General features: G+C 31.9%; 3 protein-coding genes, 1 long non-coding RNA gene and 2 pseudogenes across 4 annotated transcripts; 1 reads left to right on the forward strand and 5 right to left on the reverse strand.

The window, feature by feature from the left end:
* Nucleotides 1-9,632: 9,632 nt before the first annotated feature.
* Nucleotides 9,633-11,530, reverse strand: LOC106379037 (cardosin-F-like). The gene is made up of 6 exons (XM_013819065.3): nt 11,287-11,530; nt 10,961-11,203; nt 10,356-10,840; nt 10,144-10,266; nt 9,997-10,058; nt 9,633-9,895 (listed from the first exon to the last, which is right to left on the reverse strand). The coding sequence occupies exons 1-6, from the start codon at nt 11,354-11,356 to the stop codon at nt 9,802-9,804; spliced, it is 1,077 nt and encodes a 358-aa protein (XP_013674519.2). The 5' UTR covers nt 11,357-11,530; the 3' UTR covers nt 9,633-9,801.
* Nucleotides 11,531-11,818: 288 nt separating this feature from the next.
* LOC125584075 lies at nt 11,819-14,644 on the reverse strand (annotated as a pseudogene).
* A 1,720-nt stretch (nt 14,645-16,364) lies between these two features.
* On the reverse strand, nt 16,365-17,341 carry LOC125584437 (aspartic proteinase oryzasin-1-like). The gene is made up of 4 exons (XM_048752910.1): nt 17,078-17,341; nt 16,866-16,988; nt 16,720-16,781; nt 16,365-16,458 (listed from the first exon to the last, which is right to left on the reverse strand). Exons 1-4 carry the CDS (start codon nt 17,339-17,341, stop codon nt 16,365-16,367), a joined length of 543 nt encoding a protein of 180 aa, XP_048608867.1.
* Nucleotides 16,966-21,640, reverse strand: LOC125584076 (cardosin-H-like). The gene is made up of 2 exons (XM_048751930.1): nt 21,360-21,640; nt 16,966-17,909 (listed from the first exon to the last, which is right to left on the reverse strand). The coding sequence occupies exons 1-2, from the start codon at nt 21,424-21,426 to the stop codon at nt 17,647-17,649; spliced, it is 330 nt and encodes a 109-aa protein (XP_048607887.1). The 5' UTR covers nt 21,427-21,640; the 3' UTR covers nt 16,966-17,646.
* Nucleotides 17,891-20,717, forward strand: LOC125584077. The gene is made up of 2 exons (XR_007321081.1): nt 17,891-19,539; nt 19,618-20,717. It is a non-coding gene; the product is annotated as an uncharacterized LOC125584077 (long non-coding RNA).
* A 1,227-nt stretch (nt 21,641-22,867) lies between the features above and the next one.
* On the reverse strand, nt 22,868-26,971 carry LOC106379044 (annotated as a pseudogene).
* Between the last annotated feature and the right edge of the window lie 362 nt (nt 26,972-27,333).

Raw genomic sequence — 27,333 nt, forward strand, 5'->3', positions numbered from 1 at the left:
AGGCTAATCAAGTATTTGCTTGAGGGCTAACAAGTTTTAAATTAATTTTGGGGCTAATTTTCAAAATAATTATGTAGCGGAGATGGTGTAAGCAGCTGTTAGCTAGTCTTCTTCAAATGCCCTGGTTCGAATGCCTAGTCTAATGTTTTGTTTATAGTTAGTACTTTTTAATAAACGAAAATAAAGAAAAACTAACTTTACTTATTAAAAAAGGAAAAAATTAAAAAGGAAATTGGTTAATGATCAGCATTAACTATATAGATTCCTAAAAAGAAAAATAAAACCAGTTACCAAAACCTAATCAATTGTTTTCCGATACTGACAAAAAAAATCGATTGTGTTTTAATTATTTTCTTAACTCTCAATTAACAAAGCCACAAAGTCTTTTGTTTCTCCAACATCATCTACGATTACACTGGGAGAGTTTTGTTAATCTATTACTTTCAATCTGTTAGTTTCATTCAGTCTCTTTATTTACTTATGGGGCCAATTTTTTTTTTCTTGCTTCTAGTTTGGCAAATGTCAGGCACGGCCCTTGATTACGCGTTTAAGCACACACCAATTAACCTAATGTGCCAACAATACCACAATCGAATGGTATATCATTGTAGCATTTTAGGATCGAATCCATAGGGAACTAATGATCTATAACACCAAGAATACACAAACCTTCCTAATCTAAGCAAACAAGAAGATAGATGATTTGTAACAAACTAATATCCTAGAAATATAGACAAGGTGATCTCAAATCCAATCAAGAAATAAGTGCAAGAATTCAATCAAATACTAAGGATGGATCCATGGTAAGGATAATTGATATAAAGTGATCAAGGTTCAATCTAAAGGTGGCAACATTCAATCAATCTATCAACCTTAGACCTAGACACAATCCTAAACAAACTCTATCTCTAGATGGATGTTCATTCACTAAGATAACTCAAGCATCAAATCTCTTTGGTTGAATATTATCTAAGCAATCATTAAAATCAAGTCTATTAGCCATCTTAACACCTTTAACAACAAATCTCTTTGGTAAAGAGTGTTAAAAGCTTAGGAGAGTTGGTTCAGACATTTCATCAAGCACCTTTCGGGTATGAAATGTCTAGAGCTCAATTTTAGAGAGGCCAACTCTAAAATAGCATTAAAATCACTCAACAAGCAAGAAATATGAAGGATCTACAATAAAACACCCTAAATCTACACTTAATCACCCTAATCTACCTTAACCCATGAATCCAAGGAGTGTCTACTCTCTAATCTCCATGAGAAACCTCAAACCCATGATGGATTCAAGGCTCATCATGTTTATGAGAAGGAGAAACAAGATATAATATGAAGAACATCCTTAGATTATGATATAAAGATTCAAGCTTTTTACAAAGGAGGCAATGTTCTTGAGAGAAAAATTGATATCTCCTCAGATTAGGTCTTAAAGGTGTTTATAGATGTCTAAAAACGAGCTGGGTTAACCCAACAAACCTGGGTTAACCCACAAAAACATAGATATTTTTCTCCATAGTGACCAGAAAAGGTCGCTACCAGAGGTCACTACGCTCTGTAGCGACTTGTCATGTCCGCTACGTGTGGCCGCTAGGATACTTGGGAAATTTTAGAAGTCTTGAACGCATAGCGACCTCGTAAAGTCGCTATGTCTGGCCGCTGTAGAAGGCGCTTCAAATATAGCGGCCTCTACATCCCGCTACACATGCCCGCTACGGTACTTATCTTCTGTAGCGACCAGCCTTTGCCGCTACGCCTGGCCGCTAGGATCCTTCAACGACTCATCTACATTTTTTGGGCATCAAAACACTCCTTGGGGCACAGAGTTCATCATGAAACTCCCTCCAACACCTGATAAGGACTAATGCATGGAAATGCAACCTAAACATATGTAAATGCTATTCCTAAAGACCAATGTGCACAAGAAAGGATAATTAAAACAATGTAAATATGCAAGATATCAACTCCCCCGAACTTGTTCTTTACTTGTCCTCAAGTAAACATTCAAGATCAATTAAACATGAGGGAATTGAAAATGGAAACACATAACCAAAAGAGACACTTTCTAGCCTTCAACCCAACATCCTAAAAGAAACATAGCAAATAGCATGAGCAACTCTCTAGTACACTCTAGTTTCTCAAGGCCTATTAAGACTCTTTTATCTCTACACAAGGCTCATTTTCATCCAACCAACAAGTTCCTTAGTCAACTCTCACATTCATTCACACACACACAAGGTGAATTCTTGCAAATGGATATTTGATCTCAATCATTTAGTTTGGTGAGAAAGAGTGGTCTAGTGTGAAGAAAAATGAGTTTCAATTGCATCATTTATAGTGGCTCACACTCAAGAATATGAGCAAGATCATTATGCAAAATTTATCTAAGAAAAGGAGCAATTCATGCATACAATGCTTGTTCTCATCATTCTACCCTTTTCTTAAGTAGCTTTAAGTTCTACAATTCCTTTCTTTCTTTCCTTTGATTTAACTAACTAGGGACCTGTTCTTTTGAATTTAAAATTTTAGACTTAGCTCTCTTCTTTTCTTTTCCCCCACTCAACTATTGTTTCTTTTTCCTTTTTTTTTTTATATTTGGGAGGGGGTTCTATTGATACTTTAGAGCTTTTCCTTTCTAACTTTCTTTGTCCCTAGGGGTTCCTTACCTTAAACACTCTTTTTGGTTCATCTCTTTCGCTCAATCTCTCTCATTCCCAAGATCAAAAGAATTTAAGCTTACAAACCCAAAAACAATCCTAGAGGCTAGCTCAAATGAAGTCCCAATGCTAGCCAAAGATTAGAACAACCCCATTGTCGCTCCTAATACTCTAAAGATTTTGCACATGACATGCTATCAATAAAAGACCTCACTCAAGCAAATTAATGTTGGCTTCAAAGAATGGTGAGGGTTAATGGGTATGAGAGTGCCATTTGGGTTAACAAAGATTGGTACAAGGAGAGAAAGATAACCCAAATGTGTATAATATCCACGATCAAATATGCAAATGCCCATATGCAAGAGATATTAAGTTCATTAAGCTTTAGTTCATTTGGAGTTGGTTTCAAAAACAATGTCAATCATCAAGCAAGCAACATGTTTCAAGAAGAGTTTTCAAGGCTCGAAGCTTACAAGCTTTTTCAAAAGATGCTTAAGCTACTTGATATATTTAGCTAGGATGTCAAATCGAGTTCTAGACATGTGTTCTTTACAAGGTTTCTCCCTATGCGTGAATGCAATCTAAATGCTTCTAGACTCAATCCTACAGATGCAAATGATGCAACTAAATGCTTCTTTTTGTGATTTTTGAATTTTTTTTTATTTTTTTTTATTTTTTAGGTATGCACAATGGAATGCATGAGACTCAATGACAAGTAGACAAAACAAAACACAATATGAGATAGTAGACTCTCCCCCAAACTTACTTCACACAGTCTCTTGTGTGAGAGTAAACTTGAAAGAGAGATCAAGGGAGAAATAAAAGATGAAAGAGCTAAGTATTTACAAGGGTGGAATGCACTTACTTGAAGTTGGCTGTCATGATAGAAGGGAAATGAGGAGGGAGGACTTGTTGTCGCTTTGGAATTTTCGACATGATCTTTGGGAATTTTTGAGAATTCCCCCAAACTTGTCCCTAAGCTTATTCAAACACACTAAAACAAGAAAAAGATATATAAAAATATATACAAAGGATACCATGGGACTTCCTCCCAAGTGAGCTTGTTTTAAGTCTCTAGCTTGACTTTGTGTGCTTGCTAATCATAAGTATCAAAAGGCTGAGCCAATGCACCTTTGGTCTTTCTCCTACAAGAATAAGAAACCAAGTGTGCAAAGAAACACACTACTGTCCATAGAAAATAGACAGATTTTTCCTCAAAGAGCTTCACTAAAGATATGACATGAGTTATGAAATGCTCCTTGAGGTTCAGATGATCATGAGAATCAAAAGCATTAGGTGGAAACACAAAATCAACTACAGGTTCAAACGAGGTTTTAACAAAGTAGTCAACTTTATCTCCATCAATCAAATAATACACAATGTTCACATTCTCATGATAGTTTTCAGCATGGGGGTTTTCTATCTCAAGCAAGAGCTTATCCACATCAAGTTCATCCCCTAAATCAGCAAGTTCAAGAAGAGGTCTAGAATTCTCAAGCAGCAAAAAATTGGACTCAAGATCAAATGAAGCACAAATATAGTTTTTGACAAAGCAAACTTCAATGTGATCTTTAGCAAGCTTTTCTACTCTCAATTCATCTAGTTTCCTAGTTTCACATATCAGATCAAGACATTCATTTATGAGCACAAGAGAATCAAGATCAGGGGCGTTATTCTCACCACAAGGCAAGCAAATTTCCTCAAGTTTAAGTTCTAAAGTGGAAATGCTTATACCTTCCAGCTGGGGTGGTGGAACCCAATACATTACCTCATCAAGGGCACAAGCAGCATCAAACTCATACTGGTTAACATCTCTTCCTTCAAACTCTGCTCTATCCCTAATAAGGTGTATCCGGACCATTTGTGCTAGGTGTCTTATTGGCTTGCCCCAATACTCTTTCGTTCTCTGAAGCCGGTGTAACTCCACTCTTTGATCTGGTGTGAGTATGCGTATATCAAAGGGTGGTGGCTTCACATATGGATGATCTTCAATGCGATCTTCAAATGTCTCTTCCTCTTCTTGTGACTTCTCAGAGTAGCTTGAAGCCATCTCTACAAATAACAAAAGCTAGAAGAAGAGGTTAGTAGCTATACAAAAGCAAAACAAAGCATAAGAAAATAAAGCTTAATCTCAAGAAAGTTTGAAATCTTAATGACAAATCTACTTAGTTCCCCGGCAACGGCGCCAAATTGATTACGCGTTTAAGCACACACCAATTAACCTAATGTGCCAACAATACCACAATCGAATGGTATGTCATTGTAGCATTTTAGGATCGAATCCACAGGGAACTAATGATCTATAACACCAAGAATACACAAACCTTCCTAATCTAAGCAAACAAGAAGATAGATGATTTGTAACAAACTAATATCCTAGAAATATAGACAAGGTGATCTTAAATCCAATCAAGAAATAAGTGCAAGAATTCAATCAAATACTAAGGATGGATCCATGGTAAGGATAATTGATATAAAGTGATCAAGGTTCAATCTAAAGGTGGCAACATTCAATCAATCTATCAACCTTAGACCTAGACACAGTCCTAAACAAACTCTATCTCTAGATGGATGTTCATTCACTAAGATAACTCAAGCATCAAATCTCTTTGGTTGAATATTATCTAAGCAATCATTAAAATCAAGTCTATTAGCCATCTTAACACCTTTAACAACAAATCTCTTTGGTAAAGAGTGTTAAAAGCTTAGGAGAGTTGGTTCAGACATTTCATCAAGCACCTTTCGGGTATGAAATGTCTAGAGCTCAATTTTAGAGAGGCCAACTCTAAAATAGCATTAAGATCACTCAACAAGCAAGAAATAAGAAGGATCTACACTAAAACACCCTAAATCTACACTTAATCACCCTAATCTACCTTAACCCATGAATCCAAGGAGTGTCTACTCTCTAATCTCCATGAGAAACCTCAAACCCATGATGGATTCAAGGCTCATCATGTTTATGAGAAGGAGAAACAAGATATAATATGAAGAACTTCCTTAGATTATGATATAAAGATTCAAGCTTTTTACAAAGGAGGCAATGTTCTTGAGAGAAAAATTGATATCTCCTCAGATTAGGTCTTAAAGGTGTTTATAGATGTCTAAAAACGAGCTGGGTTAACCCAACAAACCTGGGTTAACCCACAAAAACATAGATATTTTTCTCCGTAGTGACCAGAAAAGGTCGCTACCAGAGGTCACTACGCTGTGTAGCGACTTGTCATGCCCGCTACGTGTGGCCGCTAGGATACTTGGGAAATTTTAGAAGTCTTGAACGCATAGCGACCTCGTAAAGTCGCTATGTCTGGCCGCTGTAGAAGGCGCTTCAAATATAGCGGCCTCTACATCCCGCTACACATGCCCGCTACGGTACTTATCTTCTGTAGCGACCAGCCTTTGCCGCTACGCCTGGCCGCTAGGATCCTTCAACGACTCATCTACATTCTTTGGGCATCAAAACACTCCTTGGGGCACAGAGTTCATCATGAAACTCCCTCCAACACCTGATAAGGACTAATGCATGGAAATGCAACATAAACATGTGTAAATGCTATTCCAAAAGACCAATGTGCACAAGAAAGGATAATTAAAACAATGTAAATATGCAAGATATCAGCCCTGTTCATCACAAATCATTACTTGTGACATTAGAAAATTATAGATAGAAGTAATTAGTTCTTACATCTTTTCTTTTGATATTATAACAAAATGATGTTTACTCTTGTAATTAGTTTATAAATAGTTTTTAGAGCTTTTTCCAACTGTGAGTTGTATAGTGGGTATCTAATAATTTTAGAAAAAATACAAAAATTAGGAGAGAGAAGACACAAAGGTTCGGGGTAAAAATATTTTTCATATATTTCTAATATTCAAAATCATTTGCTTCTCATCTATTAGTCTATCTATTTAAAATAAATTAAATCTAATAATAACAACAGAATATCAAATTTTTAGAAACAAAAAGAGTTTCTCAGGTTGCTCTTACGTCTCTTGATTTAACGAACTGAAAAAACTACCGAGAGAATCATAGTTGATAGGTTTTTGATTAATAAAATATAAAGTATGTATAATAATAACACTAGTCGGGATAATAAGAAAAATTAAGTCGACTTGATGAATCCAACTTTACCAGTCTGGTAGTCATAAACGGTCATCCTCTTGCCTAGTATTTTATAGGCTCAAAAAATATATTTTAAAATGTTTATGAAAATATAATTAATATAAACCAACAAAAAATATCCAAAATTTTTATATACATTAATATTAGCAAATAGACAAAACTATAATAATAAAGTTAATATAAAATTATATAGGTGATGTGAATATCTTAATCATTTATATATGTTAATTTAAATATATAAAATGTAGATGTGAAATTTCAATTGATAAACTAATATAACAAATGTAAAAATACAATATTAATAAATATATTGATAAAAATATGAAAAAGCAAAAAATCAGCAAAATATAATGAAATTATAATAATAAATAAATTAAAAATATAAATTTCATAAAATAAATAGTATTTCAAACAGATTAAACGAAATAAATATCAATATTTATTATTAGTTAGTTAACTAATATAAATATAGAAGTAAAATATACTTGTTTAACTATTTGAGTAAAGTAAAAAATAAATGTCGGAACTCTTAAAATTTGTCATGTGAAAAATGATTGGGAGCATGCATCAACCTTTTTTTCTTTAAGGCATTGAGCACAGCTCTGAAAACAGTATGAAATGCTCGAATGTATGGTCTGCCTAGTACATAAAGACTTACCGGTGGACCACGAATGTATGTACTCCCCGAGTCCACAAGAACTTTGCATCCATTGGAACAAACTTTGGTGTCAATTTTGCCCACAAAAAGGAGTACAACTTGAAGATGTTATGTGGCCCTTCAGCTTCAAAGTAGGTATGGGCTCCTGTGAAGTGCTCTTGGTCTGTACCTCCAAAGACTATTTCCACACATTTACCAGAATCACTGTACCGTCGAAGCCATATCGAGAACACTTTCGTTGTAACTACCCCTTGCTCCATCATCGTTCTCCAGATGGGACGAGTTCCTGTAACGACGATTTGAATAGGCCTGAAAGTCCAAATATGCCATCCCATGGCCTTTCGTAAATCCGTCTACTTGGAGCTTCAGTTGCCTCGATGAACGGTTACTGCCTGATGCGTAACCCGCTGATCTCGGCCATTTTTTTGCTTATGGACCCCTTCAGAGAACTTGCTCCATATCTGATTTCTATTTTCCTCCCTATAAAACATTTATGAAAATATAATTTATATACATTAGTTTTAGCAAAGAGACAAAACTAGAATAGTAAAAATTTAATATAAAATTATATAGGTGATTGTGAATATCTTCATCATTTATATATGTTAATTTAAATATATTAAATGTAGATGCGAAATTTCAAGTGATAAACTAATATAACAAATGTAAGAATACAATATTAAAGAAAAATATTTGATAAAAATATGAAAAGAGCAAAAAATCATCAAATATACTAAAATTACAATAATGAATAAATTCAAAATATAAAATATCATAAAATAAATATTATGCAAAACAGATTAAACTAAATAAATATAAATAATAATTATTAATTAGTTAGTTTACTGAAAATATAGAAGTAAAATATACTTGGTTAAAAATTCACACACACAAAACCCCCAAATTATTTATATATATATATATATATATATATATATAACTATACGTACATAAAATTATACAATAATCATATTTACGGAAATTTATACAGCTTACCACCGATAGATGGTGTTCGCCATGTCGATGGAGGATATGTCCGGAAAGTCTTTTTTCTCTTGGCCTCCGTGGCCCATTTGACGCAGCTACTGCTGGCTACTCCTAGTGTCAAACAACACATGCTCAACCAGAATTCCTACCTTCATTTGCCTGAAGTAAGTTTAATCGTTATCATTTGTTAAAGACACATCGTCCTTGATCGACAAAGTTTTCGTTTAGAGGGGGATTCTCACTAAGGCTTGAGCTAGCAAAAAATTAAAATAAAAGAAAAAGATTACTAATACAAATGAAATAGTCATATATATTAATTTAGTTTATTTTTAATTATCTTAAACGTATTAAGAGACAAGGAAAAGAATAAGAACAACAACTATAAAAATATTCTACCAATAGTATATAGAGAAAAGTTCTCATCATTTAAAAAAAAAATTAAAATAAGAGAACGAATAGAAAAAAGTTCTCATTACATAACCTTTAAAAATCAGTTGAGGCTGAGAACTTCCAAGAATAGATGTCAGTCCACTAACATTTCAAATCATTTTAAAATTTTAAATCAAACTAGACAAATATAATATATTATCAATTTCTTGTTTTAGAAACGGTCACTATTTCTAACCAATAATCCTGCTCTAATTTTTTTTTGGGTGAAATCCTTCTCTAAACTTTAAGCTGGTTTCTCTCTTTCTTCTGTTTTAAAATTTGATTATGCTATGCTTGCAAATCAAGAGAGGAAATAGAAACGGAGATGGTAGAGGAGAGATGAACAATTAATATTTATTTTCTCATTTAAAAACTTTAACTGCAGACGGAAAAGTAAATTGAATTATATAAATTGTTCTTGTGATCTCATATATGATATAAATCGTGTATACCAACTTGGATGGTTTTTCCGTGAAATTGTTGCATGTTTCTACGTGGCATATTTATTTATCATTTCAAACTTTACTAGACATAGTAATTTTTTTCTTTTCTGAATCACTGTATTTTTATTTTAAAAGCAGGGTTAAGTTAGTTTGTTGAGTGTAAAGAAATGAAGATACAAACTGCTTAAAGCAATCAGAAATTAATGGCGATCGAGAGATGTACTCGAAATAATAAATGTTCATACAAGTAATTAATGTCCAGGATTAATAATGAAAGAAGTTAAGTGTAATTTAGTCGGATTAAAATCTAGTCGTAATTGCCACGCAGCATAATAATAGCAATAGTTTTATACTCTCTTGTAAGTAGTTTATAATAAGTTCATACATCTCTTGATTTAACAACCGAAAAGAAAATACAAGAGAAATATTGCCGATATTTCTTTTTTATTTTAATTTAATAAATTATAGAGTATACCACCAGAGGGTGGGAGATAATAAGAGAAATTATTTGGACTTGGCGAATCCGACTTTAACAGTTCCTGGAGTCTGGTAGTCCCAAACAGTATGAAATGCTCGAATGAATGGCGTGCCAAGTTGCCTACACAATCAAAAACCACAGAAATAATTTTAAAGAGTTTTTCTTTTTAAAAAAGACGAAGTTAAAGATATATACTAAAAAATTAAATATGAAAAACTTACCAGAAATCAGTTACTGCATCCGCGAATACACTCTTGCATTTCCCATTCTTTCTCTCAATGTACTAGGATATTTTATATAAAATAAGTAAAAAGAATAGTGAAAGGAAAAATAGTAGTAATATATACGTGTATTGTCTGGCGACTTACATCGCGTGGTATGAGGGTAAAAGTCTTTGCAGCTATTGTGAAACTTATAACTTCAGACAGCTTGTCATAATTAGAGCAGTCTGCTGCTACTCCGATTTGCTTATTAATCTTGACGATCAAATTCTAAGAATTACAATTACGGAGAAAAGGGTTAAAATTTAATTTAACAAATGAAATGATGAGAGATAATTAATTAAAAAAGAAAGACTTACCGGTGGACCACGAATGTATGTACTCCCCGAGTCCACAACAACTTTGCATCCCTTGGAGCAAACTTTTGTGTCAATTTTGCCCACAAAAAAGGAGTACATCATAAATTTGTTAAGCGGCCCTTCAGCATCAACGTAGGTATGAGCTCCCGTAAAGTGCTCTTGGTCTATACCTCCAAATACTATCTCCCCACCATCTTCAGCAGAATCACTGTACCGTCGAAGCCATATCGAGAACACTTTCTTTGTAACCAACCCTTCATCCATCATCGTTCTCCAGACGGGACGAGCTCCTGTGATGGTCGATTTCGATATGCCTGAAAGTCCAAATATGCCATCCCATGGCCTTTCGTAAATCCGTCTACCCGGAGCTTCAGTTGCCTCGATGAACGCTTGCTGCTTGATGCGTAACCCGCCTATCTCGACCGCATCGTTGCTCATGAACCCCTTCAGAGAACCTGTTCCGTATCTGATTTCTGCTTTCTTCCCTGTATATATATAATAGATAGGTTTAAAATTCACAGACACAAAACCCACCGATTATATATAACTATACATGCATAAAATATTACACGATAATCGTATTTACGGAATATTATACAGCTTACCATTGGGTTTATAAGTTTTTGATGCGCTTGATCTATACCTTTTGCTTCCCGGTTTAGGCCATTTTAAAGAAGGAACCCACAGGTCGAAACTCCCGGTGTCAAACAACACGTTGAAAGGCTGACCCGGAGTTCCTACCATAATTTGCCCGAAGTAAGTATTGTCATTAACATTTGTTAAAGTTACATCGTCCTTGCTCCACAAAGTTTTCGTACTTTTCAGTGGGATTCTCATCATGGCTTGACCTAGCAAAAGAAATGAATTATTTATACATGTGAAATATCATATACACACACATATATCAAATATTGTTTTAAGAAAAAACTACCTGTAGCATATCGAGAGACAAGGAAAAGAATAAGACCAGCAGCTATAATAAACCTTAAGCTAATAGTCATGGTTTCTCTCTTTCTTCTGTTTTTTTTTCTTTTCAAAATTTAACTATGCTATGCTGCAACTCAAGAGTTAAGACCGTATTTATAGAAACAGAAACCGAGAGGGGAGAGAGGATAGTTGAACACTTAGTATATTTTTCATTTGGAAATGTAGACCAAAAATTTTGCATGTTTGTACTTATAGAATAATATTATTTTATCCTATTTTTGTCTTTATTTATTTGACCAATTTTGTCTTTTTGTCATTTCTCTTATCAAAGATAATGAAACAAATAGTTTTACAAAACAAAAAATTACGAAAAATAGGAACAATTCAAAACAAAAACTCATGTCAATGTATTAGTATTTTGTCAAAAACTAAAACTTGTTCAATAAAAATTTAAAATTTTGTTCCACGCATTATAAATTTTATATTCTACAAAAATGACACAGAAAAAAATGAATATTTTGTTAGATAATATACTTATATTAGTATAAGTAATCTATATATCTCAAAGCTTTCATTTTTTTAATGTATTATATTCTTAACTTATCACTGTAAATTTGTAGGAATATGCAATCTACAAACATCTCAATGTTCTAAGATTAGTTAATTTTGAGTTCGAACCTCTTATCTTGTTTCTAGACTGAGTAGAATTTGTAATCCATGGATAATCATAACCAAATATCTTAAAATATGGAAAGTACACTTACCAAATATTTTGAAGATATATACAAATCTTTTCTATTTCCATATTTGAGTCATTTTTTGTTAACAAAAAAAAATTGAAAAACCACTTGTATAATCATGACCAAATATCATAAAATATGGAAATTATAGTTACCAAACATTTCGAAGATATATGCAAATCTTTCATATTCCATATTTTTAATCGATTTTCTTAACATTTTTTTTGAAATATCGATTCTATTTTTTTTTTAAATTATATAGTGGTATCCTGGTCCCCATAAAAGTGGGTGAAAACTAGCCATGTGTTAGTAGGCTATGTTTTCTGCCCACATATCTCATGTTTCTGGTAATGCTGAAATGTTAATTTCACAGTGGCCGGGACTTAAACCCGGATGGTTTCACCGTATTGGACTTTGACCTCAAATTAATCACCACCAAACCACAAGTCCTGGTTTGAAATATCAGTTCGTTCTAGCGTAAGAATCCCAATGATTTTAAGTTTTTAACACCATCTTCTTCTCTATTATGCATATCTATACAAGCATATCTATATGTCATGTGGTGCATGGGAACTGGGTGAAGCTACATGATGGGGATTTCTCGGTTGAGGGTATTGTTTTGGGTTAGGGTGTTTAAGGTAATGTTTTCGGTTTGAAAAATTGTGTTCCAACAGGAGGGTGTTGTGTTCAGGACATCAAAACATACTTGAGAAAAAAAAAAGATATTTTTAAGACCATGTCCCTAAACAGAGCATGCATTCGTTACAGGTCTCAACTAAGAAAGCTCGTTTATCTCAAAGCACATAAATTTCATCGCCAAAATGCTGATGGCGTTTACTCACAGACACATTCAACACATAAACCAACTAAATAAACTCACAATTGTAATTTAACAACCATAAACTTAAGATTTGATAACTAAGACGTTGCACATAGCACAAACCAAATCCAAGATGATGTATATGAGAAAATTATAGCAGGAAGATAAATATGTTTGAAATTGAGACTACAACAACCCATAGAGTAATCCAAAACTCATTTTAAATCTCCTAGAAAAAACGAAACAGAGAGAGCTGAATATATAGATAAAGCAGAAGGCAGATCGATCTTCTCATAGGTGAACATGGTAAATTTAACGCTCTCACTTGCAAAATAATTGAAAAGGTACACTAATAGAGTTGAGATTCCCAATCACATTTGTTTGAAATTTGGGACAGACCATTGAGCATTAGATAATTGAATGGACGAAAAGATACTTGGATGTGGTCTTTTAATTTCTTGTGTGCCAAGATTGAAGATAAGTATATCTTTTTCACTCCAAAAATGATCCAAAACAGAATCACAATAGTTATTATGATTGCCACTGAAATATATTGAATTTCCATCGATTTCTTGGATGGTGTTGGCATGCACGGTGATACCAAGATCCAAAATTATCGCTTCTTGCTCTCCCAAAGAATCAAATTTCTCCCACTCACTATTTGATGAATCCAACTTGTAGATGCGGAAGTACCAAACATCAGAATTGTACGAAACTATGCTCTTAACCCTCAGAACTTCACCAGTCACTCTGACTACAAGATTTTCATTCTTGATCCTACATATATGAGTATTAAAACACCACTTTCCCATATCATCATAGTTAACTTGCGTCTCAAAGATTTGTCGCGGAATGTCTTGAGAAAAATCCAAGACTTTGACATCACGAGACCAACTAGTATACAAATAAAGATTATGATCTTTGTATAGCATGTCAGCAAAAAAGTCAAAAATCTCAATTTGTTTCCAAAATTTATCACCTTTTCTGGAATATACCAAAAATCGGAGTTGGATTATCCACATAACCACATAATCTTTGGTTTTCTCGTCGAACCAGAATAAAACATAACTGTTGTTATCGAATCTTACAAGAAACATATCATTTTCAGTCTCCTCAATGTCAAGTTGAGATCGATCTTCTCACAGGTGAATATATTCAAAATGTATATTATATTGTATTGATGATCGTCTTGCATCAAGGGACAACTTCCATAAGTAGCCAAGCAATTACTATTTGCAAAGTTGACACCTAGATTTTGAATTCTATATAACTTGTCTTCTTTTTCCTTGGGATTAAACAAGAGGCAGTAATCTTTACCTTTTTCTGGAAATAGAATCAACCATGGGTTTTGATTGTTTGGTGAAGATTGTTTGGATGCATAGTGCCAAGATGAACAAACAGATTTAGCCCTTTGAAAATCTGCAAAACTAAGACGTTCAAAAACTAACTGCATGAGATCTGAAGGGAGCTTTGACCACATGCTTGGTTCCATCTCACCACAACTCACTACTTGATAAATTTTAGAAATTACAAAGCTCTATCTCTTTTTTTTTGGGTCATTACATTTGAGAGCTCCGTCTCTTTATATTACTTTGAGCATGTATACTACTCCAATCTATACAAAATGTAATATCTCACGGTAATCAATTTTTTTCAAAAGAAAAATATATTCTTTCTTAATTTAATAATATATTTGGAAATCATAATTTGGATGCATGTCCATAAGAAATGTGTAGACAGTAAGTAATTCTTTAATTTGTTTAAACAAGTAATTTTTATAAAGAAAAAAAATCCTAGTTTGATATTTGATTAAAAAGAAAGAAAATCAGGATGCCTGCATGCATATATTAAGTTTATAATTTAGAAGGAAAAAATATCAACATCATACGTAATATATAAGCGAATTACAAATATATATATATATATATATATATATATATATATATATAAATTGTTAAACAATTACAAACTGATTAAAATATTACTAAAATCAACGTTACTTCGGATTCGTTACTCTTCATGATCATCTCACTCATAAGATCAATGACTAAGAAATTTGTATAGATTAAACGAATAAACTCTTAACAAAGGATCTTCGACTTCAAAGATAAAGCAAGTTTTGTCATTCGACCATTAAAGCCCGGTGGGAAGATTCTGCGACTCTCAGATATATACAAAAATGATTTAGTATCTAATAATTTATTAGTAGATACTACCTCTTGCTGTACAGATTCTCAAGTAAGGAAGTTAGTGCATTTAGAGGTTGTGGCTTTTGATTTAAATTACAGAGATACAACCATCACTCACTTCCTTCCCAACCTAACCAAAATAGCCTCATGCTTTGCAGCTCCCCATTTGTCATGATTTAAGTGGTTCATCATAAATTTAAATAAATATATATTATATTAAATTATTATTATTTGTGGATTTAGATATTGATTTTAAGAACTTTACCAATATTACTATTTTAAACTTAAAAAAATTTAGAGCAATCATTGGTGGATATCTATATGGGTATCTCACTAATATTAATGTAATATTTTTAATATAATATAATTATGTTATTAAAATTTAAATGAAATAAGAGTTTAAACAATGAATATAAAGACAAGTGCTATAGATTTTTTTTGGGTTTCTTCATGAAAAAAAACTCGTCTCGTTCTATTTTACCTACTTTAATTATTTTTTGCTTGTTTAATAGAAAGAAACCCATTTTGATATCCTCCATAAAGATGTTCTTATAATTAGTTCTTACATCTCTTCTTTAATATTATAATAAAATGATGTTTATTCTTTTGTAGGTAGTTTATAGTTAGTTCTTACATCTCTTGATTTAACGAACTGAAAAAAAACTAATAGATAAAACATATTTGATACTTTTTAATTAATAAAATATATAGTATGTCTCATAATAACACAAGACGGAGATAATAAGAGAAATTAAGTCGACTTGGCGAATCCAAATTAACAGTTCCTAGAGTCTGGTAGTCTTAAATAGTCAGCGCCTAACATTTTAGAGGTTCAAAACAAACATTTTAAAATTTTACTATGAAATATAATAAATATATATACCAACAAAAATATATCCAAAATTGTATATACATTAAATTTAGCAAAGAGACAAAACTATAATAGTAAAAACTTAATATAAAATTATATAGGTGATTGTGAATATCTTCATCACTTATATATGTTATTAAAATATATACAATCTAGATAAAATATTTTAAGTGATAAAATAATATAAAAATGTAAAATATAATATTAAAAAAATATTTGATAAAATATGAAAAAAGCAAAAAATCATCAAAATATAATAAATTATGATAATAAATAAGTTTAAAATATAAAAGCAATAGTAATAGTTATACATCTCTTGATAATAAGTTCATACTTCTCTTGATTTAATGAACCGAAAAGAAACTACAAGAGAAATATTGCCAATTTTTCTTTTTATTTTAATTAATAATTTATAGAGTATGTATCATGATACCACCAGAGGGTAGGAGATAATAAGATAAATTATTTGGACTTGGCGAATCCGACTTTAATAGTTCCTGGAGTCTGGTAGTCCCAAACAGTATGAAATGCTCGAATTAATGGCGTGCCAAGTTGCCTACACAATCAAAAACACACATAAATAATTTTAGGGCATATTTGCCAAATAATCAAAAAATAAGAAAAATTAAAATTTTGGAGAAATAGTAGAGAGAGATTGGAAGAGAAAATAGGAGAGAGAAGATGTTTTTAGTTAGTTAGTGAATTTAAAATAATTTTGTGTATATTGGGGCAAATTTCTCATAATTTTAAAGATTTTCTTTTTAAAAAGACGAAGTAAAAGATATATACTAAAAGATATTAAAGATGAAAAACTTACCATAAATCAGTCGTACCATCCGGGAATACACTCTTGCATTTCCCATTCTTTCTCTCAATGTACTAGGATTTTTTTTATAGAAAATAAGTAAAGAAAATAGTGAAAGGAAAAATAAGAATATATATGTGTATTGTCTGGCGACTTACATCGCGTGGTGTGAGGGTAAAAGTCTTTGCGGCTATTGTGAAGCTTATAACTTCAGACAGCTTGTCATAATTAGAGCAGTCTGCTGCTATTCCGATTTGCTTATTAATTTTGACGATCAAATTCTAAGAATTACAATTATGGAGAAAAGGGTTAAAATTTAATTTAACAAATGAAATGATGAGAGATAATTAATTAAAACAGAAAGACTTACCGGTGGACCACGAATGTATGTACTCCCCGAGTCCACAAGAACTTTGCATCCCTTGGAGCAAACTTTCGTGTCAATTTTGCCCACAAAAAAGGAGTGCACCTTGAAGGTGTTATGCGGCCCTTCAGCATCAACGTAGGTATGAGCTCCGGTGAAGTGCTCTTGGTCTATACCTCCAAAGACTATTTCTCCACCGTTTTCACCAGAATCACTGTACCGTCGAAGCCATATCGAGAACACTTTGTTTGTAACCACCCCTTCATCCATCATCGTTCTCCAGATGGGACGAGCTCCTGTGATGGTTGATTTCGATAGGCCTGAAAGTCCAAATATGCCATCCCACGGCCTTTGGTAAATCCGTTTACCCCGGAGCTTCAGTTGCCTCGATGAACGCTTGCTGCTTGATGCGTAACCCGCCTATCTCGACCGCATCGTTGCTCATGAACCCCTTCAGAGAACCTGCTCCGTATCTGATTTCTTTTTTCGTCCCTGTATATATATAGCAGATAGATTTAAAATTCACAGGCACAAAACCCACCAATTATATATATAGCTATATACATGTATCATATTTATGGAAAATTATTCAGCTTACCATCGCGTTTGTAAGTCTTTGATGCGCTTGATCTATACTTTTTGCCTCGCGGTTTAGGCCATTCTAAAGAAGGAACCCACAGGTCGAAACTCCCGGTGTCAAACAACACGTTGAAAGGCTGACCCGGAGTTCCTACCATAATTTGCCCGAAGTAAGTATTGTCATTATCATTTGTTAAAGACACATCGTCCTTGTTCCACAAGGTTTTCGTTTTGAGTGGGATTCTCATTATGGCTTGACCTAGAAAAAGATAAAATAAAACAAAATGAATTATTTATACGTATGAAATAGTCATATACATATAGATATGGGATATATATCTAATCTAATCTAACAATACTAAAAGCAGGATATCAACCTCTCTAAACGCGTCCACGTGGATTGGAAATTCAGACCAATCAAATGCAAGTTTTATGACATGTCATTAGGTCAACACATTAACATACTGAACTTCAATTTTATTCGGCAAAATCGATTCCTTTTTTTTTCTTCTCAGTTTCTCTGCAAAACGTATTCTGAACTTTTGATTTCCTATCCAAGAGTCCGCTCATTGATTCCTCTTCCTTTCTTCTCTCCTTCTCTACAAAACCTTTACCATACCCAAGAGTCACTTTTTTTTTAAACTTCAGGCTTGTGAACTCTTATTCTCGAATTCGACTTTTGTGTGGTTCTCTTAGAAATCCTATTTCTGTATTTATGATTCTGGAAATTGGAATTTTGTTTTTCGTAGTTGTAAGATGGGGAACATATGAGAAAGCTGTTATAGGCGTTTCAGATAAAAAAAAAAAAGAAACAAGAGCTAAAGAAGGAGAATCACGATAAGTTACAAAGAGATTTACGGCAAAGATCAAATTGATGTGATCTCCTCTGAACTCTGATGGTATCATGGTAAAAATATTTGATTCAAAAGCACTAAAATTATAGTGTTTTGTTTTGTTTTGTCTCTAAACATGATATAAACGTCTAAACATGATATAAACATCTGATTTGTTCGACGTGATTTTGTGCATTTAACATCTGATTTTTTCGACGTGATTTTGTGCACTTATGATCCAGAGAGAGACATAAGGCTTGCTACAAGGTCTTGAATGGGGAAGGAAAAACCTCGAAAAACTGAAGGTTTCCGTTGGATCTCTTGCATTCTCTGAACCATTTGGTTGTTGTAAGGGAACTTATTGTTCATCTGTGCGTTTTCTTCTTCCAAAGGGTTTTGTTTTTGTTATCATACATTTTCACTTTCAATATTGTTATCATTTTTGAGTTTTAGCAGGGTAAGTATGATAATATGAAACTGAGGAAACTTCATGATAAAACCCACCGCGAGGAACATAGAATCAGAGGTGGAAAAATTAAAGAATGGACATTTGACAAAAAGTAAAACTGCTTCCCTTAATTCATCACATCTAGGATCAGACTGTTGCAATATATATCAGGATATATCGCGTTGCAGTGTTTATTATCTTTTATTGTTCCTGCTCATATATTTTTTTCTGGCCTTTTTTTCTTTATAGGAAGATATTTCCATTTGAAAACTATATACTTTTAATTAGTAAACTCTAAGTATGCTTCAAGATTTTCATGTCTTTTTAGTTTCTATTCTTGAGCGTTTAACCTTTTACTAACGATCTTTTGTTAAAACCCTTGATTTTAGTGGCAGCTTCAGTATGTTTCTGGAGGTAAGCACAGTTCATCATCATTCTAATGTATTTTGTGTCCATTTTTCCACGTCTCTAAAAGACCTAAAACTAAATCTCACTGAACCAACCTCATATCTTAACCTTTTTGGAGTTCTGTGTGATCATGATTTTGTGGTTTCTTTCTCACAGGTTAGCACATTGGGGTACTTTGCATCACATTACCGTGTTATGAGGTATGTGATATTTTTCTTTGTCTAATACTCTGTGATCTGCGGGAGTGGTTTCACTAATTCACCAACAACAAAATGCAGGAGGAAGCTTGACGAGATTTATGACTTGGTAACTGCTTTGATTTTTAGGGGGTTTCAGAGGCTTACAGAAGAAACCGGTAAGGAAGAAAATTTTAAAGTAGAAGTATGTTTATCAAATGATTTCATTGGTTTGGATTTCATTATCTATAGTGTATAGTCCCGGGAATAAACTACACATTCTTTTGTGGGTTTGGTGAGATGTGAAAATTATGAGTGGAGCTCAAGTTTCGGCCGTATGATGCTCTCTTAATTTTCTATACTTTTGTACTTCTTCTATGTATCAACATGCACTTAGAATTCACGTGTTGCATGGAGTTATGCCAGATGATGTTTCTCGGTAACTCAATTTTGCTGACCACTATTCAGCTTTTGGCTTAATTGATATGGTATGTACTCTCACATAGTAATTTGTGCTTCCCCTGAGCTATAAACCATACAAGAGTATGTTGCCAGCAATCCAGGTATTCCTCCCAGTTAATGGTTTCTTCACTTCTTTAAATTTGTAGCAATCTAGAGTTGATATATTGATGGTTTTGTTTTGGTAGTTGCTTGCGGCTGGAGGTGCAATGTATGTGGAAGTTTTCAACAGAGTGATTCAATTGGCTTACAACATCATAAAGAGGAATAAAGTCGGAGAAACTAACACTTACTTGGATGGAACCTACTATTGTTTCACTTAACCAAACTTGAATCCATTACTCCAGTAGAGACTGCTCTACTTCCCGTAACGACGTTATCCGAGAATTAGCATAGTTTAATAAGTATAAAATTGTTTTTGTTATAGCTGGATGAGTTAGATGCAACGATTTTTGAATTGTGACTTTATCATTATGCACATGTTACATTTCCTTTCTTCTTCTTTTTTGACTAATGCATGTCATATTTCTTGAGTCATGAGATTCTCTGTTTCTTTGAGGTTTATTTCTCTGTAAGATTCAACAAAGCTGCTCGGATTGTGGTATGTCTACATCTGTGTGACTTTCTTTGATTCAAGAGTTTTCAATTTGAATTCCAAGTTGTGTTTCCTTCTCTGAAGGGCAGAAGCTAGGTGCTTTTTTGACATCCACCAAACCAGGAATGAAATTCTTTTATTCGTATTTGTTTTTTTTTAAGTTTAATTATATGATTGATTCTACCCAAAAAAATAAATATGTGTATACACAACAGACTGCCCATGAATGAAAATATTACAATTGCTAACAAAATAAAATAAATAGATATTATGTATAACTAAAATATAAATAAGTTGAGTTTTTTTTGAGAAAAAAATAAATGAAGTTAAACCGTTTTTAGTAAAAACTCAAATATAAAAATATATGAGTAATGAATCACAACTAAAGTTTAATTAACTTTTCATTGAATTGCTTACCAGTCTATATATTTTCTGGTATTAACAAACAAGTTTACAATTTTGATACTTCCAAATTGTTGTGCAAGACAAAAAAAGAATAATTTAACATTTTTAATGATTTATATTTTCATAATCGTTCCACATATATATACTCTATATATATATATTCAAATATAAATGTCAAAATATTATAAACTTAATAAAATTATGCAAATAAATCTGAGTCGGAAGATAACTGGTAGAATAAATTTATGACCCTATTTACATATATGTCAGAAAACATCAACCAAAGCAATTTTTAATATTATCTACTTTGCCAAATAGTATATAATTTTAAGAAAATCAAAACGCATGCGCGGAAACGGACCAAGTACTTTTAAAAAGAAATTACATGTAGCGTATCGGGAGACAAGGAAAAGAGTAAGACCAGCAACTATAAACCTTAAGCTAATACTCATGGTTTCTCTCTTTCTTCTGTTTTTTTTTTTTTTTTGAATTTGATTATACTATGCTGCAACATCAAGAGCCAAGACGGTATTTATAGACCATGAAATATTTTTCATTTGGAAATATTTTTCAAATTGATCCAAATTGAAGAGTGTGTTGAATTTGATCCAAATTGTAATATTTTTCATGTGGAAATATTGACCAAAAATTTAGCATGTTTGTACTTATAAGATAATATCTTTTTGTTCTCTTTCTGTCTATATTTTTTTTTGACCAATTTTGTCTTTATTGTCCTTTGTATTTATCAAAATTAATGAAATAAAATAGTTCTACAAACCCCAAAAAATATGAAAATAGGAACAATTCAAAATATTCTCAATTGTAGTAGCATTTTGTTGGAAACTAAAACTTGTTAAATAAAATTTTCAAATTTTGTTATAGTAGATTTTATATTATACAGAAGATGACATTGTAAAAATTGAATTATACGTTTTGTTAGCTAATCTGTTTTTATTAGAATAAGTAATCTATAATTTTTTTATACTGTTTTTAACGCCTGTAATTCAATGTTCTAAGATTAGTCGATTTTGATTTAGAACCTCTTCTCTTATTTCTACACTGAGTAGAAATTGTAATCTATGGATAATCATTATCCTAAAATATGGAAAGTACCGTTATCTAATATTTTGAAGATATATGAAGATCTTTTCTATTTCCATATTTGAGTAAGATCAATTTTCTTAGCAAAAAAAAATGATAAATCACTTGTATAATCATGACCAAATATCATAATATATGAAATGTACAGTTACCAAATATTTTGAAGATATATACAAATCTTTCATATTTTCATATTTGAGTACAATCAATTCTTAATAAAAAATTGTAAATCACTTATACAATCATGACTTTAGGTCTTGATTGGTAAAGCATTAACGTTAGCAGTATGCTATAGAAGCAATATGCTGCAGGAACTGTATGTTTTTGCTAAAATGTTTAGTAGGATGATTGGTAGAGCAGTATGAGTATGATATTTAAAATTATTATAAAAATTAGTATATAATATATGTATTTAAATGAATATATTTATAATATATATATATATATTAACATATAAAATTAAAAAGATATATAATTAATTTATTTTATTTAATAACTTAAAAATTATGTTTATATCAAAAAATATTATTTTAAAATAAATTTTATAATTAAAATATTAATTTTTAAAAATAATTTTTCATATTTAAAATAAATTAATTTATAGAAATTAAATTTATTTTAAATGTAGAATACTATTTAAAAAAATAAATTATTGTAAATTAATTTTAAAAATCAAAAATTTATTTTTTGGATATAAAAATAATTCTATGATATTATTAAATAAAATAAATAAATTAATTATATATTTTATTTAATTTTATAAATTATAAATGCAAATGATTTTCTAAATGCTTCATATGAGAACATTAGCTAGAGATCATTTTAAGAGCATAGCATTTAGTAGATGCTTCTTTAAATGTTTTTCTAACAATTGGTGATTGGATAATGTAGAGCATAATGCTAATGCTAATGCTCTACCGATCAAAGCCTAAATATCCAAAAATATGAAAAATATAGTTACCAAACATTTTGAATTTAAGATATATGCAAATTTTTTTTATTTTCATATTTGAGTACAATCAATTTTCTTATTACTATTTTTTTTTTGGAAAGATCACTTTTTCTTCATTCTAGCGTACTAATCCCATTGATTTTAAGTTTTTAACACACTCTTCTTTTTTTTAATGATACATATCTATGCGTCATGTGGTGCATGAGCACGGGTGAATCAACAAGACGAGGATTCTCCATTGAGAGTATTATTTTGGGTTAGGATGTCGTGTTTAGAGTCTAGATTTAGAGAATCAGAGTGTTCATTCAGGCCGGGTTTAAGAAACTATTTTCGGGTTTAGCGAACTGTTTTCGGTTTGAAAATTGTGTTCAAACAGAAGGTATTGTGTTTAAGCCAAGGCATCAATTGAAAATCTATTGGTTATTCAAAAAAGTAAAAATATACTGCTATTCAAAAAAAATTATTTACCAACCATAAACAAAAGATTTGATAACGAAGACTGTGCATATAGCACAAACCAAATCCAAGATGATGTATATGAGAATATTATAGCAGGAAGATAAGTGTGTTGGGGTTGAGACTACAACAACCCATATAGTAATCCAAAACTCATTTTTAATCTCCTAGAAAAACGAAACAGAGAGAGCTGAATATAGAGATAAAAACGAAAGGCAGATCAATCTTCTCACAGGTGAACATGGTAAATTTAACGCTCTCACTTGCAAAATAATTGAGAAGGTACACTAATAGAGTTGAGATTCCCAATCACATTTGTTTGAAATTTGGGACAAACCATCGAGCATTAGATAATTGAATGGACGAAAAGATACTTGGATGTGGTCTTTCAATTTCTTGTGTGCCAAAATTGAAGATAAGTATATCTTTTTTACTCCAAAAATGACCCAAATCAGAATCACAATAGTTATTATGATTGCCGCTGAAATATATTGAGTTTCCATCGACTCCTTGGATGGTGTTGGCAAGCGTAACGGTGATACCAAGATCCAAAAATATTGCTTCTTCCTCTCCCAAAGAATCAAGTTTCTCCCACTCGCTATTTGATGAATTCATCTTGTAGATACGGAAGTACCAAACGTCAGAATTGCACGAAACTATGCTCTTAACCCTCAGAACTTCACCAGTCACTCTCACTACAAGATTTTCAGTCTTGATCTTCCTACATACATGAAGAGGAGCATCATAGTAGAAAACATCCTCTGGCTTTCTCGAATAATCATAGTTAACTTGTGTCTCAAATACTTGTCGCGGGATAAGTTGTGAAAAATCCAAGACTTTGACATCACGAGAGCTAGTATACAAGTAAAGTCTATGATCTTTGTATACCATGTCAAAATTAAAGTTGAAAAGCTCAATTCGTTTCCAATATTTATCACCTTTTCTGGAATAAACCAAAAAACGGGCTTGGATTATCCATATAACCACGTAATCTTTGGTTTTCTCGTCAAACCAGAATAGAACATCTCTGTTGTCTTGTAATCTTACAAGAAACATATCATCTTCAGTCTCCACAATGCGAAGTTGAGACTTCATGGAAGGCAGATCGATCTTCTCACAGGTGAATATATTCAAAATGTATAATATATTGTATTGATGATCGTCTTGCATCAAGAGCCAACTTCCATAAGTAGCCAAACAATTACTATTTGCAAAGTTGACACCTAGATTTTAAATTCTATATAACTTGTCTTCTTTTTCCTCGGGATCAAACGAGAGGCAGTAATCTTTACCTTTTTCTGGAAATAGAATCAACCAAGGGTTTTGATTGTTTGGTGAAGATTGTTTGGATGCATAGCGCCAAGATGAACAAACAGATTTAGCCCTTTGAAAATCTGCAAAACCAAGACGTTCAAAAATCAACAGAATGAGATCTGAAGGAAGCTTGGACCACAAGCTTGGTTCCATCTCACCACAACTCACTACTTGAGACATTTTAGAAATTACAAAGCTCTATCCCTCTTTTTTTTTGGGTCATTACATTTGAGAGCTCCATCTCTTTATATTACTTTGAGCATGTACTACTCCAATCTATACAAAATGTAATATCTCACGGTAATCAATATTTTTCAGAAGAAAAATATATTCTTTCTTAATTTAATAATATATTTGGAAATCATAATTTGGATGCATGTTCCATAAGAAATGTGTAGACAGTAAGTAATTCTTTAATTTGTTTAAATAAGTCAATTTTCATAAAGAAACAAATCCTAGTTTGATATTTGATTAAGAAAAAGAAAAATCAGGATGCATGCATGCATATATTAAGTTTATAATTTAGAAGGAAAAAATATGTTCATAACTTTTGACCTTAATTTTGATTTTAAATAAATAGATAATATCTGAACCTAATTAACTACATATTTGTTATATTGACCGTATACAACTCAAATTTCCCAACTGTAAAAGAAGATCTTGTAGGTGTGTGATTCTTGTCTTTTTTTTTTGAAGTAAGTTTTCCGAGCATTTAGAGCCCTATAGTTCAAGACGATACAAAAAACGCCGTTTTACTACATAATCAAGTGAAAAAGACAAGGAACATTGTTGTGTTGATTGATTGATTCACCTCAGCTCTAGATTGCCAAAACCCCAAACTCTTTTGGATATCATGCAAGTTGGAGAGAACGTCAGCCATTATCTCCTCCAACGCAAGGTAAACCCTAGACGTATCGGCCGAGATGTTGCTGAAGATAATCAAACAATGTATGCTCACAGAGTCAAACACAGTGTTCTAAAAAGCGGTCTAGGTTAACAAAACAATAAGCAATTCCTAAAAAAACAGTCTAGAGGCTCAAAAATCCGGTTAGGCGCCAGCTTAATCAATAATCCTATATAAACCCCTAACTAGTGTCTAACTATTTCTTGAACATTGTTCAAATATAATCAAACAATGTATGCTCATAAAGTGAAAATCAGTCAAGACGCTCAAAAATTCGGTCTAGCTAGGCACCAGCTTAATCAATAATCCTATATAAACGCTTAACTAGTGCCTAACTATTTCTTGAAGATTGGTCAAATATAATCAATAAACACGAAACACCAGTGTCAGAGGAGATGAAGCTTACGTAGACGAGCATGGGAAGTCAGACGGTAGAGGAAGAGGAAAAGAGATATGTCGTTTCTTGGTGAAAGTTTTGCGATAGAGATTGGAGAATTTTCCTGGTAAAATGGAATTGGAAGTAGGAATCAAGGAAGGTAACTGGAATAGAAAGGAACTAGGTCTCCGATCGTCGACGGGGAGGACCCGGTCGCCGGAGGTTGAGAATCAAAGGGTATACTGGGTAATATGTATACCCTTTGGTTTCTTAAGATTTTTTTGTTTGCTTTTAATGGATTAGTTACCCTTTGCGTATCACAAGTATGATCGATTTTCAAAAATTTCTACGTGTATGGACACTACAACTTCAAAAGCAGATTCAAGAAGATGAGACATGTTTAAAGCATTTTTCTAACGTAAAAATTTAATTTAAATGGTACTACATGCAATATTAGTGAATAGATTTGACATCACCACTGTCCAAAATCACAGACATCTATAAAAAAAAAGTTTGCTAATAAGCTAATCCCACGGAGTAAATTATTAAATTATTACTACTAGGTGATTTTTCTGTGCTCATGCACGGATATAAATATTTCTAAAGTAAATATACTATAATAATTTATTGCTATTTACTTTTAGTTTTAAATTAATTTTTAATTTGTATGCATCATTTATATTAATAATATTATATTACTTTAATTATACATATGATTATATATATGTTATATCTAATCGATTTTGTTGTTTACAGTCGATTTAGTTACTCATTTGGGTAAATTGGATTGCATTTCTGAATTCAAATGCAATATTTTTTATTCTAAATATATTAAAATTTTGATTAATTTCTTATTTGCATTTAGGTGGTTGTTGTCTTAGATATGTAAATATATTTTATAAAGATTATGTATAACTTAAGATATATTGTGCTTATAATAAAAAAAAAATAAACAAAAGTGTCTTATTCCATATTACATAAATTAATATAATGATAATATTCTGAAATCTCATGCATATATCTAAATTTTACAAAAGAACTAAATTGTAACATTTGGTTAATATTTTATTTCCATTTTTAATATGTTCTGAGTTGTCCTATGATTTATATTTATAAAATAAATTATCATTCTTATAAAATTATATATTCTTATCGTAGTTAAATCTATGACTTTAGATATAAGTTGTATTATAGAGATTATTATTGTTTTCAGATTCTGAATCTGAGTTTCAGTGTTGTTAAGAGAATCCATCTCA

The sequence above is a fragment of the Brassica napus genome, chromosome C3 (assembly GCF_020379485.1).
Source record: "Brassica napus cultivar Da-Ae chromosome C3, Da-Ae, whole genome shotgun sequence".
In the NCBI taxonomy this organism is placed as follows: domain Eukaryota; kingdom Viridiplantae; phylum Streptophyta; class Magnoliopsida; order Brassicales; family Brassicaceae; genus Brassica; species Brassica napus.